This window comes from Anneissia japonica, unplaced genomic scaffold, assembly GCF_011630105.1.
Source record: "Anneissia japonica isolate Jap-2015-1 unplaced genomic scaffold, ASM1163010v1 scaffold288292_len1863012_cov191, whole genome shotgun sequence".
In the NCBI taxonomy this organism is placed as follows: domain Eukaryota; kingdom Metazoa; phylum Echinodermata; class Crinoidea; order Comatulida; family Comatulidae; genus Anneissia; species Anneissia japonica.
Genome location: NW_022688773.1, coordinates 268466 through 288195, shown reverse-complemented (window position 1 = coordinate 288195; position 19730 = coordinate 268466). Strand labels below are relative to the sequence as shown.

Here is a 19730-nt window from a genome sequence, read left to right as displayed (position 1 = left end):
GTGGATATGAGACCCATTTAAAGGGAACTACCCAAACCTCGATATCCAAAGGGAATAAATGAATGAAAATTTTATACAAGGGAGAATTATAGTATGGACGGGGTATGCACTCTAAAAGTGTGCTTTAGTTATTATCATAATAATAATAGTAATAATAATAATAATAATAATAATATTAATAATAATAATAATAATAATAATAATAATATTATTATTATTATTATTATTAATAGGCATAATAGTAATAATATTATTATTATGAATGATAATATAACTATTATTTTTATTATTATTATTATCATTATTATTACAAAATATTCCATGTATAATGATTTATATATATTTTTTGACACAGCTAAGTTATAACAAGTGTGACAGCGCCACTGAACTCCTTGGATATTATCCCTATATAAATAGTTTTGATTGATTGATTTGATTGATTATGCACATGCTACAAAGCATTTCATTGTTAGTTAAAGTTGGTTTTGGCAATGTATGTGCTGTTCATATGATATAATCGCTAGTTTATCGCACTTTGAATAATACAAAAATCATGGCAATGGCCTTGCGATATTGTCATGTAAACTGATCTGATGTTTTTCAACTTAACTGCTTTAAAGTGGCTTTTTCACAAATTATCATAACACATTTTAATTGCGCATTCATACGGCTGTCATACATGTTGCAAAATAATATACAGAGCTGTGATTGGGTACCACACAGCGCGTAACCTATTTTGCATATATAGGCTATGCGCACGCACGTTTGAGGATATACTGCTTTTCACACTACTTATATGTCAACTCGTGAGAGAGCCACTAACTCAAGGTTAGTTGATGAAAATAATATAATAATAGTATGACCTTAACAATGGTATTGCTAGAGTTCTTGTAAAATCTCTTCCTGTACGAGCTAATCTTGTGAGTCATGGATTGGTTGTTTGTTCATCATTGGGACTGTTTAAGCAACTCAACGTAGTGTCGAACTGTGTTGCAACATTTTCTTTGGAGCAAACGTAAACTTTACCTGGATATTCCTGCTGATTTGTACGTAATCTCCATCATGTATTATCAATCTCTGCATGGATATACACAAGTAGTCCTTATGTTTGTTACGTAACCTATTTAGATATTTTATATGCTGTCGATTTTTTTTTTGCCACTGCTTCGCTGATATCGCCAAGAAACTAATTATGATGGAACTGCAGGAGATACGCCTAAATGACGGTTATTCTGATAATCTTGGATTTGTTCATTCAAAAATTGATTGTTACGGCCGTCAAGGTAAATCAGCATAATTGTTTGCAACAATAGACTGCAAAAAATGTATAACTTACACGGTGTTTAATCTGTAGTTTGCTGCAGTATGATTGAGTAGGCCTATTCTCCCTACGTGCGTGCTTGGCCACTATTTAGGCTTAATGCATTAGTTCCCATTTAAGACAATTTTGAGTCCATAATTCCAAATCAGCTTAGCAACTCACAAGTTGTACAAAAGGAAATAAGTCAATCTGTTGCTATATCGACATAGGCCTATATTAATATATTTATAAAGATGGACTGTTTAAATATCCTTCTATTCTGTGAAATGTATTTGTGTCTTTAAAAAGAACTCTATTTAAAATTCTTGGATCCGCCAGCCTTAAATTTATTGTCGTAAAGGTTTATACGTATAATTATTAAGCAATATTACAACTTTTTAAATTTTAATAACGTACTTTTCATATTTTACCAGGTAGCACAAGTTTTATTTATAAACATGTGAAGGGCAACGAAATCTTTAATGAATCATCTTTAGATATTAAAACTAAAAATCATCCAAACACTCTAGAAAACAATGAGCAAAATGACTGTACCAATCCGAAAAACAACGAAGATCCTAGCGCGACTAATGAAATCTACTCGGGCAGTAAAACGACTGAGTACGATAATCTCTCAGATTATAAACACAATACAATAGCACCAAGTATTAGAGCGGGAATAGGAATTACCATTACCAATGATAAGTGCCTGGATATATACAACCGACTGACAAGAGCGTTTGATATGCTCAGTCATATAGAGGAAATACAAAAGAAATGGATGCAGGCAAATAACATAAATGTTACCTTGGCAACAATAACGCGCAATTACAAAGTGAAACAGAACATATCAGTCATTAAGGAACTCATAAGTATAGTTACAAGACTGGGGAACTATGAAGATGAATATTTCTATAATCATCCAATTTTGGATCAGATACAGCAGGTAGGCCTAATTCGTAGACTTGGGTTGTGCAATTATATTGTATGTATGAGCGTATAAGATTGTATGAGAGATGGCGGTTATACATTTGCACATATACCATAAGGTTTAGTATCTATTATGTAATGGCATGATACTCGCTTTAATATGCAAGAGGCTGCAGACTCGAATCACGCTTGGGACACGTTTTTCATCCAACTTCCTATTCCAGAGCTATTTTCAGCCCTTATTGGTCTTCCTTTATGAGCATAGGCCAAGGCCAAGTTCACACTTTGTGACTCAAGAAATGAGCGGGTCACACATTGAATATTTTAGGTCTGAATTTATGGCATAAAACTCGCCTTGAGTCAAGTCACCTGGTTAGCCAGGTATAATTGCGATGCCGACAAGCAATGACGGTACGTGTCACCAACGGCGGCAAAGACCAGACGGCTACGACGGCTGCAGCGACAACAACATCAATAACAATAAATAAGACATTGGCAATGATGATGATGACGACGACGACGATGATATTATAATGATATAATTTATAAAAAAAAATAATAAAATAGTTAACCACTCGAATGTGATGTAAACTGATGACGAATGATGCTTGGATGTATACATTATTAACTTTCTCTTCACAGGAAATTCGTGAAGCCCATGACGCTGCCGAGAATGCATATTTTTGTGACCATGTGACTGAAAGGTCTAAACTTGAAGAATACATGAGTACGATGTTGGCTTCGCTTACTAAAGTACTGGATTCATTCTCATCATTTTGCTCCGAATACAACGGCACGTCTACCAACCCACACGGATGTTCACAGATTCTTGAACAAATACGGAATGTTAGAAGTAAACTACGCACTGGTTACCAAGGCATCTATTCAAAGATGCTTTGATATGTATGATTGACAAATGTAATAATGTATATCGGAATTAAAATAGCACACGTGTACAATCCAATCATTCAATCGATAGATCAGGGGATGAATTACAAAGAAACGGAAAAAAGCATCAACCAACCAATTAACTAATAAACAATCAAGTGGATTGGAGCTACATAGCTTGGTGGTTATGATGTTTGCCTTTAATAACTCCACTCCCTATCTAAATCCCTATCTAGTCTATCAGATTCTATTTGAAAAAAAAACAAAAAAAAAACATGTGATATGCCTATGGTCATGATGACATCGCACCATGACCATATATATGCATATCATGACTAAATATGAATATACAACGGGGTTTTTTTTTGTCAAACAAAATTGGATAATCTAGACAGAGCTTTATGTCTGATTATGTGGATGAAATTGAAGAAAGTCCTCTTCTATCTGTCCTACTAGAGCTGGCCAGTACAGAAGCGGATTCAGAGTGGTTGGTGGTGGGGCCGATCGAGAGACGCCCAAAAATAACATATGAGGCCTTCTGCGCGATCAATAATTTATTTTCTTTCTTGCTTTTTTTTTTTTAGTTTACTTTCCAAAAATGGGAGGGGCGGGGCCGGCTCGACCCCCTCCCCACTCCTAAATTAGCTCCTGCAGTAATATAGTAACGTAGTTAAATTGATATAGCGCTTTATACCGAAACAGTCTCAAAACGCTCGAGGTGTTTCTCCCCTAAGGGTCTCTTCGTGTCTGAGCTACCAGGTAAAGTGGTACCAGCACTTCCGTCTGTCCACAACAGGGGCTGAATGGACCAGTACACCGGGGTAAATCTCCTACATGTTCCCATGTAAGATGGACAGGGTTCTTTAAGTGCACACGAACAAAATTATGTATAAGGGCCTACTGGTTGTAGTCCACTTATCCGAGAACCTGTTTCACCACCACCGTTCGAACAAGCTCCGACATAGCTGTGCGTTGCGGCACCCCTGCCTTAACCATTCGTCCATCCAGCTAGCTTGCCATTCATTCAGCATATTACTAAACAAATTATTATAAGCAAACAATTAAAGATGTACTCTCAGTCACAAAGACAGGGAAATACCTAAGAAATGCAATGCAAAAGATCTTTGCAAAAAAATACAGAAAAGTTATTATGAAACTACTCTCTGAAAATTGACAGAGGATTGTTTTTAAATTCAAGTTTCTAATTGTAAGTTAATAGATTACTTAAATATACACATTAAGCAATTCTAATATGGAATTTAAATTTTCAATTGTTTTACATTATGACTGATAGTACATCTTTAAAAAATCAACCAAAAAACCAATTAACCCAACCATTAAAACACTAATTATTAAATTATAATTAATCAATCGAACTATCAATCAATCAATCAATCAAAATCAATCAATCAATCGACCAATCAACTGTTCAATGCACAATGCTCCATTTTTAAAAGTAATTGTTTGTGTTGCAGATAGCGTTGTGTTTGATAAAAATATAAGTCGGCATCAGTAGCTCCATCCAGCAAAGTTTTACCAGAGAAAGTCCTCTTACATCCGTCCTACTAGAGCCAGTAATAACACCACAAAAATTTGAATTAATACTTTTTTTGTCAGTTTGCTATTATTATTATTTTTATTATTATTATTTTTTATGATAATCTTTATTATTATTATTATTATTATTATTATTGTTGTTGTTGTTGTTGTTGTTGTTGTTACTATTGTCGTTGTAGTTTAATAATATAACTATATAAATTAACCATAACACAAATTCATACATTTGCAAATGCAGTGCAATATATTTCAAATTGTGCGCTTGATTTTATTGTTCATACACAGTAGTAACACGTTTGCCTCGAATGAATTTTAATTAAATATATCAAAATATATGAGACTGTCATTTTTTTTCTTGATAGTAGCTTTGGTATCGAGATGATCATATATTGTTGAGAAAACGTCTTTTCCCAAACGGAAGCCCAAGATCTTCCCATTATCGTTCAGATACCTCACCAACTTAGCTCTACGAACATACCCTCTCATTTTTTTCTCAAAAACTAGGCTTAATCATAATTTTTCTTGTATTACACAGGATGCTAAAATTAGGCCACATGACCGCCAATGATCTTTATTACCACGAATATAAATTCACTGATTGATAAACTATTTAAGTACATTTGACTTTTCCGATGGCGTTTGACTTACTTTCCAAATCCTTATTAATAATAAAATGTTCTTTTTAAAGTTAGAATATAGTATTCTTACCATCTACGACAGATTATGTCAGCTGCCAGTGTTACACCGTGACGTCATCAGTGGACGGCGCCCTCAGATGATCGTAGCAATACTAATATTTATTATGTTAACAAAAACATTATTTTTATTTTTCAGCTAAACTTGATTGATAGCCATAACGATGAATATCAGAAGGTGTAACGTATTCAAGACACTGATTGAGTTGTCATAGATCCGTTCATGCCTGCTAGAAGTTTAAACATAGTCTACGTTTTGCAATATGACCTGTCACGGATCGAAACGACATTTAAATCGACAACCATTACAATGCTTTCTACATTGATTTATTGCACAATACACATCTTTGACACTGATGTCCCACCGTGCTTCACGATACCACTTCGAAAAACCTCGGATTTACCAGATCGTCGATTTAACATTGATGAGACACCTAAATACTCGTAAAAGTCAATTGAATTTGAATTATTTATGTCCACTTCTTCCATCACCTCCTGCATTGAATAATAAAAAAAAAAACATTCTTAACATTATTAACTGTATCGGTATCCTGGTAAACATATAGCTTTACATCTGTTAATGCCATATTCGCGTACTTTTAAAGTTGTAGGAGAAACTGGGAAAAAAGGAGTAGCTAAAAGTTCCCAGGTCCATATCAAACACATAAAATATTTAATTGGATTTCGCTAACTTAGAAGGGTGACGGTTTAATAACTAACAAGCTATCACATGTTGCACAGAAAAAAATATACTGATGTATAGCAGTACCTGATTATATTAATTAAAAATCAATATTTGAATTGATTAGGCTAAGTTAGTAGGTTGATTGTTAGACATATTACACTTTAATTAAAAATTAGAGCGAAAAAAAATTCCTCTCCAATTATTAAAAGATGCATAAACCATAATCTAATACCGTTTCTGTGTTAGCTGCATATAAACCTACTCTTAAATTTCAAGAAGAGACAGGATCATCCACCTATCCTGATTGCGTTGTACGAAAGGATAAGGAAATCAGAAATACTTTAAATATAAAATAGCTGGTATCATCTACTAAATCAAGCTAAACCATTTTTTTACAGAAGCCTCAGCAAGGAAGCCTACATTAACTAAGATCTATTACTGCAATTAAAGTAATGTTTTCAAAATAGTTAAGTTACCATCTATAATCATCTCTGTCATATACTGTATCTATAGGCCTTTAATTCATCCCTGTTTCTGTTCCTTTTATTTTCAATTTGATTTAATTTCTTTTCATTTTTTTCTGGATGCACCATCAGGTATTGTCTGATGTGTGCCACTGATGCAAAAGTGAATTCAATAAGATTTATTGGTTCTCTCTTTTATAACAGAGGAACACTCTCGCGCAGGAGAAGTTCGACCCGTACAACAGTTACAAAACAACAACTGACAACATATAAAAATGAATTATTGAAAAGATAAATGAGTAAAGAAAAAATACTGGACAAACAAAACAAATACTCTCATTATTCTGTAGTAATTAAGGAATAACTTAATGTACAACAAAAAAAATTAATTAAAAAAAAAAATTAAAAGAATTAAAAAAAAAGAGAGAATTCAATTACAGAATATAAAGTAAATAAATAAATAAATAAAAATGACAAAAAATATAAGTTTATATAAATAATAATAATAATTATTATTATTATTAAAAGGCTGATTATCATTATAAACCAACAGTATAGTCGTTTCCCACACATTCGTCAAAACCTTTGCTAATGAGTGATTAGTGCACTATGTATTCCTTCTGGCACAGCTGGCCCTCATGAAATTTTGTACTACACTGATTGCTCCCTCATGGAATAACTTTGCACTAGTGTAAATAACCTACGATGCTTATTAGGAGTATAAACATCGGCTTTCACATAGGCCACCTATACTAAAATCATTACAAAATGTTACACAAATGGAATATACAACATGAATTTTTTATGTTGTACCAGATGTACTGCAGTAAATTAATGACTTATGAAGTTTAATATTTGACCTAGGGCAGATATAGAGTTACACACGCCTGAATTGCAATATGGACAGTCTGTTGAGTAGGTTAACCAACTTGAGGATATGTGCATTCATATTTTCAACCAGCAAACTATATTTTTACCAATAAAAATGAATCAATCGATCTATTTAGCTGTAATCTCTAAAAGTATGAATACATATAAATTGGACTTAGCAATCTAATGCCTACGGAAGCGATATAAGTATTTTCTTTTCTTTTCTTTTATTTATGTAAATCGTTTGAAATCATACCTTTATTTGATTTTCTGTATAATAATCACCAACAGTTGAATGTATTGCGTCCATTGTTTCACTAAGGTCGAGTGAGAAGTTTTTGTCCTTATCATATTTGGTAAACATTTTGAAATAATCGAGAATCTGATAAAAATATTAAAATATTAGTTTCAATCTTGCTTGTATAATAACATGTAAAATAATAGGGTTTGTGTTATTTGACATACTACGGGTATAATAGTACATTACATAATTAGCCTAGATACAATGAGGTCAAGTACCAGTATATCCTTTTATTAACTTGTATCTACTTGGTAAATAGGGGGCGCATTTTAAGCAAAGCTGTTTTCGATGGTTTCATTAAGTATTTTTGAATGATTTTCACCAATGTAAGTAAGTCTAAACTAGTTGACAATTAAGTATATTAGAAGTACAATGAGATTTTACAAAGGCCTATTAGTGGAATAATGGTGCAATGGTTTTGTTGAATTGAACGCATTTTCAATTTTCTGTTTCAAATAAACATTTATTTCTTTCAGCTCAAACAATCAAACAGTTAAAAAAATTCAAGGCCAAGATCATAAATAAGCAAGAAACGTTGAAATAAACAGATTTTATTTTAAATAGAAAAGGGTAGTGCTCAAAAAGGAACGCCAAAGTGAAGAAAATTATGAATTCTCACATGACACTCTCATAGCAAGCGTGCCCTGAATAATATCAAAACATGATGAACGCATGACATACTGTACCGTACCTGTTCTTTTGTATAACTCTTAAAATATTTCATGGCTGTCTCGATATCCAATGTGCCGGTGCTTGGATTAATAAGTTCAGGGTGGTCGCCTGTAAGCAAAATATGTTCTGATTGGTAAATTCATTTTTCAAATTATTCGATAAAAATGGATCTTACAAATAAGAGTCAAATGGGGATAAAAATTAACATCGGACGAAATTTATCGATCCAATTAGATCCTCTTCGGCTTCTATACTCCAAAGTGGGGCACACACGTGCGACCATCGTGACGCGTCGGCCGACGAATTTACCTTTACTTTCTGTGAGCTCTCAACAGCGGCTACGCCGTCTGCTGATTGTCAGACTGTGCGCAGCGGATTGTCATAATAAACGATCCGTCCCGTTCCGTTCTCCATGGAATCGTGTCAACTGACGACCGTCGGGCGCAGTGTGTAGAGTGCTTTGCTTTATACTGTCAGGTGAATAGGCCTATGTACACCAACATCTCACTCACAACGTTCAAATCTCGGATTCTCATCTGATGGTGCAGGTGTAATTGAAAATCGCCATTTTACAGAAATACAGAGAAACTTTCATAATAGGCCTACACAATTGTTAGTCGAATGTATGAATAAACAAATAAATTAATTAAATGGACCAACTCCTGGTTAAGAGAATGATTTAATCAAAAGACTTGAAATTTTATCGAAAGACTTTGTCTGATAGAATTAGATTTTGAATATATTTATATTAATCGTTAATTCTGTTAATGTGTACACTTTACCAGAATAGTTGAACCAATGGAGATTATATCTAATAACGTAGAAAATTCTTCCACTAGATATATCAATATGTAAGAAGATTAGAAATATACATAAAAAATATCACACTCCTCTAACCGTATCAAAATATATTTTCAAGATCATACCTGATACTTGTGCCGGTGGAAAGGAATATGTCGATGCTTTCCGAGGACTTGATATTTTTGCCGAGCTAGCCCTTGCTTTTCTATGATTTGTTTTATTTAGTGACACATTTGAGCCGGTATTTGACCAAGTACTTGAGTCCTTAGGCCTAAGCCTACTACTTTTAGGTCGTAAAGGCGTTCCAGGACGCCTTCTTCGGACTGGGCTTTGTGATCCCGTCAATAGCTGTTTTCCTGCTTTGGCGTTTTCTGTCGATTCAGGAACTACGATTGTTGGAGGAGCAATGGAACGGACATGAGTGTTCGCCGCTTCTAGGTGCGATGAGTTATTATCAGAACTTAATGTTTTATCGTCTGTATCTATTTCTTCAAGGTGTCTTTCAACTGGACGCAACGTTCTGTTCAAGGAAGTCGTAGCCAAAATTTAACACTATTTAAATTATTTTTCAATTCACTTCTAAAAGCATGCATACACTCGCCAACTACATAGTGGCACACCAACAAAACTTTTGAGAATTTTATATGTAAATATGGCGGGCATCAATACTATCTAATTAATTAGTAGATGGTTTTTTTACCGTGCAAAATGAAAAACATTTATTAGAAATCATAACAAGAAAATTGGGGGAAGTAACGATGTTATTATTATTAATTTGGCTAATTAATTAATCATGTAGAAATTTGTGTCATTAGATAAAAAGCTATTTGCTAAATTGTGTTCATATCACCATTACACAAATATGACTTTTGAAACAGAGACAATAAAACACCATGTGCAATATGTTATGACAAATGAACTTTAATCACCCCACGGCTTATGCAGAATTTTATAAAATGCGAGTAAGCTAACAAAAATTGAACACAAATTACTATAACGGCTACTGTATTACAGCGTACTTACTGAGATTTCGTTAGTTTCTTTAGTGATGGATGACCGATAATTTCCTGTGAATAAAAATTGTGGAAATTATTATTAACAAGAACGAGATAACCTTATTGTACCTCTTTAACAACGAACTGACGACGGCGCCCGTGTCGATTGGTCAGCAGATTGGTTCACATGCAAATCATGTGCCTAGCACCAAGCGACTGGAGAGCTTTTAACAGGCACAAACTTTCAAAGCCTGTATAGTTCTCCAAGTTTTGTCTCGTTCACGATGGTTTTCCAGATATGTGTATAATGTACGAGGTTGCTGATAGTACGACCTAGGTTGAACTACCGTATCAACTCCTTACGATCTGTATTGAGTTGATACGGCGGTTAAAACATAATCTGCCTTATAATAAATATTGACAGTAGGGCAATCAATTAAATATAGGCCTACTGTAGCATCCACAGCAATAATTAAACTTACACATGAGCATTAAAAGAAGGGAGATAAGAGATGTACTTTGATTTAATAGGCGAAAAACAGTGGCAAACATGAAAGATAAAGTAGACTGCACTTTACATTTACAGACTAACAACGACGTTAATTAAACCACAAGCTTCCTCTCGGATGATTCTATATGTAATGATGAATATGAACGTCAACGTTAATTGAAACGCACAAACAAGAAGGCACTGACCTCATCTAACGCTATGTAGTGTAACGGTAAATCAGCTTTCATTATCTCAAGTCGTCCAGACCTCACTCCATTGTATATTGCATTCAAAATTAAAGTCATCTTCCGCACGTCACCCTTCCCCAACGACCCATTTTCCTTATCCCTTTCTACGATAGTCCTTGATAATAAATCATTAGAAAGAAAATAATTAGTACCTTTAGATCACCTTTACCACTTGCACTTACTTTTTGGGAAAACTTCTAGTCAGAAATAGATAGAAAAGACCATACACGTTACCGGTAACATTTTAATAATTAAAAAAGTTATTACAGACGTTTTACTACGAAAATAACTAAATGTAAGAGCATGAAATGTACAAAAAAAAAACCGAAACAAGAAAACAAAACAAAGAAAAAAAAAAAAAAAAAAAAAAAAAAAACAAAGGAAAAAAAAAAAACACAGTAATTTGTAGAAGCCCGCTGTAAGAACCCATTTGAAAATGAGCGTTTTCAACTAAAAGGCGGTAAACTAATTAACAATGTAATGCATTTCAGAAAATTAAAATCTACCATCTTTAAATTACTCACGTAAAATCTTTCCTAATTCCATTAATGCAGCCAACAAATAATTTCTGGTGATCTGCTATTTCTCTTTCCACGTAAGACATATCTTTCTCTAGAGTATAAAGTCTTCGTTTAGAGTTTTCCAATTCAGTAAAAAGATCTGATGAGGTAAAAGCTATATGTATGTTTTATGCTATTTCAATAAAATTACAATTCCAACATTCTTAAGCAACACTATCCAGCATCTGTATAATTAATTAATTAATTAATTAATTAATTATTATTATTATTATTATTATTATTATTATTATCATCATCATCATTAATATTATTGTTTGAAGGTTTGCATGGCGAAGTAATAATATATATTATTATTTATATATTATTTAATATATAATACTTTATTATTATTATTATTATTATTTTATCATCAACAGCAACATCATCATCATCATCATCATCATCACCATCATCATCATCATCATTATCATTATCATCATTATTCATCTGTCCAGACTATCAAATTTTCTTCGACAAAAGAAAACTATTGTATGCCCTTATAGCAATGATGTACCTATACATGGTCACTATGTGATGTCATCATGACCATATTTTGGCATGTCACATGTTTTTGTCAAATGATATTTGATAGTCTGGACAGGGCTTTATATTACGAAATAGAAATATGAATACCAATCTTTGATCTTACCGTCCCTGTCTGCTTTCCGAGATACAACATCTTTCATCTTCTCCATTTTGAGCTTCTCGTCCAATTCCTGTAATTAAATGACAAAACGTCATAATTTTTGTTGTTTCTGGTTTTTTGTTGACAAGAGAATAAAACAATGCGTCGTAATTACATAAAAAGGTGTGCTTTTCTATCAATTTTTTGTATAAAGTAATTTCCTGTATTCTTACTGAACTATAAGATATTAAAATAAACTTATAGTACGTTTCAAAATGTTCCAATAGTCGATATTTCTTGTTCTTACTTTTTAGAAGCAATTATGCTGCAGTTTTCTTAATTCTAATATTGCAGAAATTGTATGATTACGTCACAAATAATGTTTATAACCATTGTAATTCTAAGAAGAGAGAACAACAGGCAGAAGAAAATTTGAAAGGAATGAGTAGCAAGGAGATAAATGGAGGATGAATTTTAAAACTGCCCGCAATGAGTGCATTAAAATAAATTAATAAAAAAAGATGAATACAGAAACAGAGGTGGACAGACAACCTGAGAGTGTACAATAAATGCTGGTTTAGAGAAAAAAATCAGACAAAAAGCGGTGGAACGTTTTAGAGGAGGGGTGTGTTCAAAACTGATGGACCCTGAAGTAAGTAGGAAAGTAAAAGTTCACTTACTCGAATTCTTCCGTTCAGACGATCTTTTGTATCCTCGTGAAGTTGTTGGAGACCCGTAAGTTCTGCTTCTAATTCTCTTTCATGTTGAGCTACATTATCTAACAGTTTCTTTTTCTCCTTCTCCCATAGTTGGACTGTGCCGTTTCTTTGTAACCTACAGGCGCATACGCATACAGTAAGGTTAACAGTACTTAAAAGAATATAGCTGAGAAACGCTTACAAAATTCAGCGAAGGACCACAGCCACGGAGATTGGTACTGATGGTTGTGGCGATGATAATGACGATGATGTCGACGATGATGATGATGATGATGATTATAATGCTGATGATTATGTTATTGATAATGATGATGACGATGATGATGATGATGATGATGGTGATGACGATGATGCTGATGATGATGGCCATGGTGGTGGTGATGATGATGGTGGTGGTGATGAAGATGATGATAAAGGTAACGATGTTGATGAAGATAGTTATGACTATGATGATATGAATAAAACAAATACAAATAAACGATTAAATGATGGCACTCATTAGTAAGATCCCAGCAAACACAAAACGTTCTCATAACGTTCGTGAACTTTGTGGTAATGGCCGTTTTCGACTGGTCGTTTTTCGTTAAACCACGCCCAGCTGCGCAGCGGTAAAATCCTACTCAACGAAGACAACCAGTCGAATAGAAAACTTGTAAATACTCGACAAAACAAAATGGCTGCATGGTTACCGCGATACACGCCGTGATTGCTTCAGCTTGTGACAATATGTGTTTTTTGTAAGGAAAATATTTTCATCCAGTTTTTGAATTCTGTTAGCCTACACTTATATTTTTACTTCAATGTGGGTAAATATTATAATTTTTATTTTCAGAAATTTTATCTAAATAATATTAACGCAAATTTTGTTTCTAAACTCACCAATCGGCCATGTTTATTTTAGTCACGTGGATAATTTAACGCAGATGAACGCACTCTCGTTTACGTTAATTTTCGATGTCAATGAAGTCTATTTTACGAACCAGTCGAATAAAAATAATACTCAACGAAAAATCGTAGTCAACAAAATGAACCAGTCGAATACGCCCTATGTATCTCACAAAATAACGTTCACACAACGTTGTAAGAACGTTTAAACGCTGTGACGTGAAATCTGGTTATAAGTACGTACATATGGTTCTACAAAATAACGTTTTTATCACCAAACTGTAACGTCATTATAACGTTCTTATAACGTAATATTCTTAGCTGGGATAGTGATGTATATAAACGATGAGGTGTGCTATATTAATGACAATGATAGTTAAATCTTGATAGATTTTATAACTGTAATTGTATTGAAACAAGGTTTATCTTACTGTTGAATTATTTTTTGTTTTTCTTGAAGCTGTTCACTTAAGATTCCCGTTGAACTTAATTGTGATGTTAACTCCTTAGAAACTTCATCTAATTTCCACTTTAGATTTGTTGAAGTTTGCTTTTCTTTTAAAAGATCGCCTGAAAAAATAAATGTTTAATGTAAAGCGGTGTTATATATAAGTTGGGTACAAGAGTGCTATCACCTGAATTTCTAAATTTTGAGTTGATGTCATCATTGCGGATTCTTATAAAATAATACTTACGTCGTAAATGTTTGACGTCTTGACTCAGGGTTTCCTCTCTCTTTGTTGTATTCTAAAGCAAAATAACAATAGTATTAACACTAATAATAATAAAGAAAGTGATAAAACTATTATTATAATAAGCTATGATAAATTAATTATATATTATATCATTACACCTAGCAATATATTTTTTTACGAAGTATCTCATTTAAGATGAACTTTATTTACTAAATAAAGTTATGTTCAATATAAAAATAAATAGTTAATAAAATATGTTTTAGGAAGAATTCAAAAACATTACGTGTAGGAAGCTTAAGTGTTGGATATATTTATTCAGGTAGGTAACATTTAAAAGTTTCATAGTGAAAGAAACGGCTGCATGTAATAGCAGAAAGATAGGCGTTTACTTAACAGTTGAGTAGAAAAATGTGTGTGTGTGTGTGTGTGTGTGTGGGTGGGTGTGTGTGTGTGTGTGTGAGTGTGTGTGTGTGTGTGTGTGGCAGAGTAAAGGACGAGACGTAGATATTACGATAGCCAAAATGGTTTGAGAGGAACACGCTACCAACAGGTAACTGGTAACATTCGAACAAAGTAATTGGCTAAAACATGAACAGAAAGGTCCACTGATTAATCTCAGATAAGAAAGTATAATACATACTCCAAGTTTTGAAATGCACGCCATCGTGTTGGGATTACATATTTCGACATTAATTATGTCATCATCAGGATGGCTAAAACATATTAAAAATTATTGTTCTTTCTATTATATTATTACGTCATACCTGTAATTGTTCAACAAGTACTTGTTTGATACTGTCTAATGTAGAAATAAACTCTAGAAAACGGTCACTAAGTGACCTATTGATGTTGAGGTCATTGTCATGGTGATGGTAGGTGTTAAAATGACGCTGACGTAATCGTGCCCAGCTTTCTTCCTCCTGTAATGTAATACAAATATATTATATATTTATATATTCATTTATTGCATTATACATTCTTCAAGGATAAGCTTTACTGTGTTGAGCTGGCTAATAAACTATAAAAAATAAACTCAATTTTTACAATGTTTACTTTGTATTATGATTGTAAATATTCAATATAGTGTTTGAATAGAAAAGTAAAAACATATAGATGGATAAACTTACAATGCTTTGCAGTTTTTGACGATAATTTTTGTATGTAATAGAGACTTCTTTCTTCGGATCAAGTTCCAAAATCTCAGTAAATGCTTCGATCATCATATTGATACCTTGCTTCAACTCTTTCAGGCGATCACGGCTGAATAGTAAAGCAACTTCGCGCGCCTTTTCTGCGTCATCATCATTTTCTTCTGTTGCGAGAGAAACTAGCGTTCTGTCCATCCCTATTAAAATAATAAAAATGACATCAATAAAGGTTAGTAAATTATCAGTCCTTCTACATATGACCGGAGAGCTAGCTACAAACAAGCAGTGGTATATTTGAGGGGGGAGGGGCAGGAAAAACGGTAGGCCTAATATGCCGTACCAAGTCTCTGTTAATTATTGACGATTTTTTTTTATCCCATGATAGTTCTGAATGTTCTGCTACTGGTCTTACCTTTGTTTGACAATATTTCCATCATGTAGATTCGTCAAAAACACCTTTTTGTAAATATTAACTTAATATGAGCAAACAACAGGAGACACAAGTGGATACAGTATAACATGTTTCCAAATTCCAGCGCCTAGCAGAGTACGCCCACTGACGTAGGATACTGTTCATTTTTATTATTCATTTTGTCTTTCCTTTTGATACTTATGACTAGTGGTGTTTTATATCCCTAATGCTTCACTGATTTTAGTGGCTAGTCCTTTTGTTATGAATCTACTTAACTTTAAAGGGGAAAAACAAGGGAGATTCTAAGTTCCTTGTTTGTTTCTTCAGTTGTACCCAAGACAATTGTCACAGGTAAAGTTAAGACACATAATAAAAGACAACTGAAATACTCAGTATTATATGCTTTCGTGAAAAGGGGAAGTTGCGGGGAATGAAACATATACAAGTGGGTTTAATTAATTAATCCTACCTATGTCATAGTAATAGCAGGTCTACATTCTAACACCTTCACATAACATTCGTGTGTCGTACTTAAATAATAGTGTTCAAAGCCTAACAGAAACCGGGTATTTAGGCATATTTTTAGCAGGGGAGGTGGTGGAGGGAGGGCATGGGGTGATGGCGACACCATCTTTCTTGTTAATTAATGCGATTCAAAATCATTAATCTAATCACAAATGAATTTGCATCCTTGTCGAAGGAAAAAAATTAATTTGCTTTCGTTAATTGACACCGACAAGGTCTTGTCCTTTCTGTATTTTTGTACTATGTTTATTTTAACGTTTCTGGCGAAATAAATTAAATTAAAAATAAAATTTCATCAATATCAAATTTGCACATTCTGGCGCTGTTAATCGTCCATGGTTGTCTCGATGGATCTTGTCTACGTCATTGAAAATCTCATCATCTTAAAGTACCAGTGCTCAAATACGATACGATAACGATTCTCCACATTGATTTTTGTCTAGTTCTAGGCCATTGTTCATAACTACACAAGGAGATACGATATATCACAGTCTCAGATTATTAATTTCCTAATTAGTGACAGGCAATGTTGTTCTGCATTTTAAAAAGAGGCACTTAATATTCTAAAATGATGAAATTATTTAAATACAGAACATTTAATTTGAGAATGATGTTCAGCATCACTGGTTATTTTAGATAGTATGTTTATTGAACTACTGTATGCATTTAAGCAATGTGTCTTTTCTAGGCTACAAAACGCCGCAACAAGTCTCAGGAGTAAGCCTACTCTTAAGGAAGTCCGGTCAACTTCACGAAACTTTCGAGAAAAAAAAATCAGCAGGTAGTACAGTCTGACAGCACAATAGATCAAAAACGTTCCAAAACAAACATACAACATTAAAATAAGGAAAATAGCGAAAGTAAAGTGGGTTATGCAAAGAACAGTAATTAATTAACCTTTAGGCTCAGTTAATAGATAATACTCGCGGCGTATCAATCAATCTAGAAATGAAAATCTTTGTGACAAGGTATTGAAAATAAGAAATTTGTTGCCTAAGTAAACTGCGGATCTAAATAGTACGTACACATAAACCAGACAGGGTTTTAAAAAGTCAGACAAATCAAGCCTAACACCGGTGATTAGAGTCCACTTCCGGGCTGTGAGGAAGACCTAATGGGGGGGGGGGGGGGGGGGGGGGGGGGGTCCGGCAGCCTTTCGACAGGCGGGGTACTGGGGCGGGTCCAGATATTTAAATATTTGCAGGAGGGGTGCAAAAAGAAGGCAACTCCTGTATTAATTGCGAAGTTTAAATGACTTGAGAACCGTCTTCTGTCTTTCGAAGTCCGAAGATAAAAGTAGTTTCCGACGACAGGGGTCTATAGCTTTTCCATCGGGAAGGCAGAATTTCCATTGAAACAATGGGGCCGCCGCTACACAGGAAATAGTCTTGGCATATTTTTTGACTGTTTTAAGGGGGGAGAAAACCCAATTGATATTTATCTAGATTCAATTCTAAAATTGTCCAAATCTGAAACAGGGACGTACTATTGGTTGTTTTTACACATTCAATACTGAAAACGTGTTCGTCCATTCTAAGTTGAATTTCTTTATTTAAGCCTACTATTGTGTCGATAATGGCTTTAGCTCCAGCTAGTCTTTAACCATTATATTGAATTTGGAGTTCATTATCCCTTGACTTTAGCGGCAGTGTGTGCTTTCGGTATAGAGCTTCTTATTTACATTAGTCTTATTGTACTAGTACCTCTTTGTATTACTGATTCTGTGACATCAAATCACGGTTTACATTTCATCAGAATAGAGTATATATTCAAACATTAGTAGAATACCTAGAGTATTGTTAGGTGCAGCATTCAAAACAACCATGTACTCTATGGTTTCTTCGAGTATATTTATCAAAGAGCGGGATACATTTTATACACAATAGCAATAGGCCTATGCAAACAAAGATGAAGTACAGCATTGCATTTAAGACTTTTTGTATCAATAATGAGAATGCGTGACGCTACTACAGTTTACGATGATCAACAAAACCAAATTGAATTTAATTCGAGATGTTGACACAGTAGTCAATTGCTAAATAAGCCAGTGATTGCGGCAAACCTCTGAAAACACCCCTAAACATTCGATTAAATATTGAATTATATGCTACTCATTCAAAGTAATCAAATAAATTTGTTTAACGTTCAACATAATAAGACACAATTTGGTTTTCACTGATTAACAGAATTTGTGTCCACTGTATATAAAATACACATGTAAAGCATTCGATCCACTTCACTTTACCGATTGTTTAAAACATCATTACACAAGCTAAAATCGTTTGCCAAATTCAATGAAAAAAATATAGCGTAAGGTTATTACAGTAATTTAAATCTATAATATACCGTTAATAAATTTAGAGGAAACGTGAAGAGCATGGGATTTTTTTTTTATCACAACAGACTGGTAAAGCAAGGGGAACGTACATACACGATAAAATCAATCCGTTAACTGAAAATGCACCTTTACTACCCCCCAGAGCCTACCACATCTAAATACACCCGGATACTATGCTAGAAAATACAATCACACTACAAAACAAAACTGAAGTCAGAATGTTACGTTTCATTATTTTTATCCTGATTTTATTGCATCCTCCTCAAATTAATTTCAATACAAATAAATCTATCGAGTAAGCAGAAGGCAGACGAAATAATTTTACTGACGGTGTTTCATGAACACGCTATCAGAACATGGTATCTTTTATTAGATTCGAGAACAAACACAACTAAACAACAACTTGGTTACGACATTATCTGAATTAATGTGTACCTGTACAAGGGTCAGACACGAAGAACCCAAAGACAGACAAAACTCGGTAATTCCCATCTTTTGTTAACAGCAATCTGTACAATGCTGAGACTGTTTGTATTCATATGAATTATCATATAGATAACGACAGTGTTTGTTTAATGTCAGTATTGGTGTGAACCTACAAGAGAATAATTGGACAGGATGCACATGGCTAGCTTTCTGCATAATATCGATATATAAATATGCTCCAGTTGGGGCAATTATTTCGCACTCGCAGATTTCTCTTTAACGTTTACATGTAGGCCTAATATGCATATATAAATACAAGTTTGTAGCTAATAAATACAGATGGAATCGTTTTCAGTTTGTATACATTGTTTCATTTTATTTGATTCTGTTCCCAGCCGGTTGAGCCCTCTCATATTGGTGATTTGCACCAATTTCTCTTTGATATATATATATATATATATAATATACATATATATACATATATATATATATATATATATA

General features: G+C 33.6%; 2 protein-coding genes across 5 annotated transcripts in view; one reads left to right on the top strand and one right to left on the bottom strand.

Annotated features, from left to right (window-relative positions):
• Positions 1-232: 232 nt before the first annotated feature.
• Positions 233-5010, top strand: LOC117123053. Its single transcript, XM_033268877.1, has 3 exons — positions 233-1283; positions 1735-2246; positions 2873-5010. Exons 1-3 carry the CDS (start codon positions 1193-1195, stop codon positions 3128-3130), a joined length of 861 nt encoding a protein of 286 aa, XP_033124768.1. The 5' UTR covers positions 233-1192; the 3' UTR covers positions 3131-5010.
• A 280-nt stretch (positions 5011-5290) lies between these two features.
• Positions 5291-19730, bottom strand: part of LOC117123032 — a 16765-nt gene continuing 2325 nt past the window's right edge. For 2 of the 4 annotated variants that reach the window (XM_033268866.1, XM_033268858.1), the window contains exons 2-14: positions 15508-15725; positions 15145-15300; positions 14381-14432; positions 14117-14255; positions 12762-12915; positions 12106-12172; positions 11421-11556; positions 10855-11011; positions 10187-10230; positions 9289-9683; positions 8382-8470; positions 7646-7771; positions 5291-5865 (exon numbers count right to left, since the gene is read on the bottom strand). In XM_033268866.1, coding sequence (XP_033124757.1) covers positions 5698-5865; positions 7646-7771; positions 8382-8470; positions 9289-9683; positions 10187-10230; positions 10855-11011; positions 11421-11556; positions 12106-12172; positions 12762-12915; positions 14117-14255; positions 14381-14432; positions 15145-15300; positions 15508-15723 — 1899 coding nt within the window. In that variant the 5' untranslated portion in view covers positions 15724-15725 and the 3' untranslated portion in view covers positions 5291-5697. Of the gene's footprint in view, positions 5866-7645; positions 7772-8381; positions 8471-9288; positions 9684-10186; positions 10231-10854; positions 11012-11420; positions 11557-12105; positions 12173-12761; positions 12916-14116; positions 14256-14380; positions 14433-15144; positions 15301-15507; positions 15729-15940; positions 16119-19730 lie in introns of those variants that run through there. The other 2 variants (XM_033268838.1, XM_033268848.1) reach the window with 2 other exon arrangements.

What these genes read in the sequence shown, in the direction of transcription:
- LOC117123053 (XM_033268877.1), top strand. Translation starts at nt 1,193, where the DNA reads ATGATGGAACTGCAGGAGATACGCCTAAATGACGGTTATTCTGATAAT. An exon ending in TGATTGTTACGGCCGTCAAG is followed by an intron (nt 1,284 to 1,734) that starts GTAAATCAGCAT and finishes ATATTTTACCAG; the next exon opens with GTAGCACAAGTTTTATTTAT. An exon ending in TTTTGGATCAGATACAGCAG is followed by an intron (nt 2,247 to 2,872) that starts GTAGGCCTAATT and finishes TTCTCTTCACAG; the next exon opens with GAAATTCGTGAAGCCCATGA.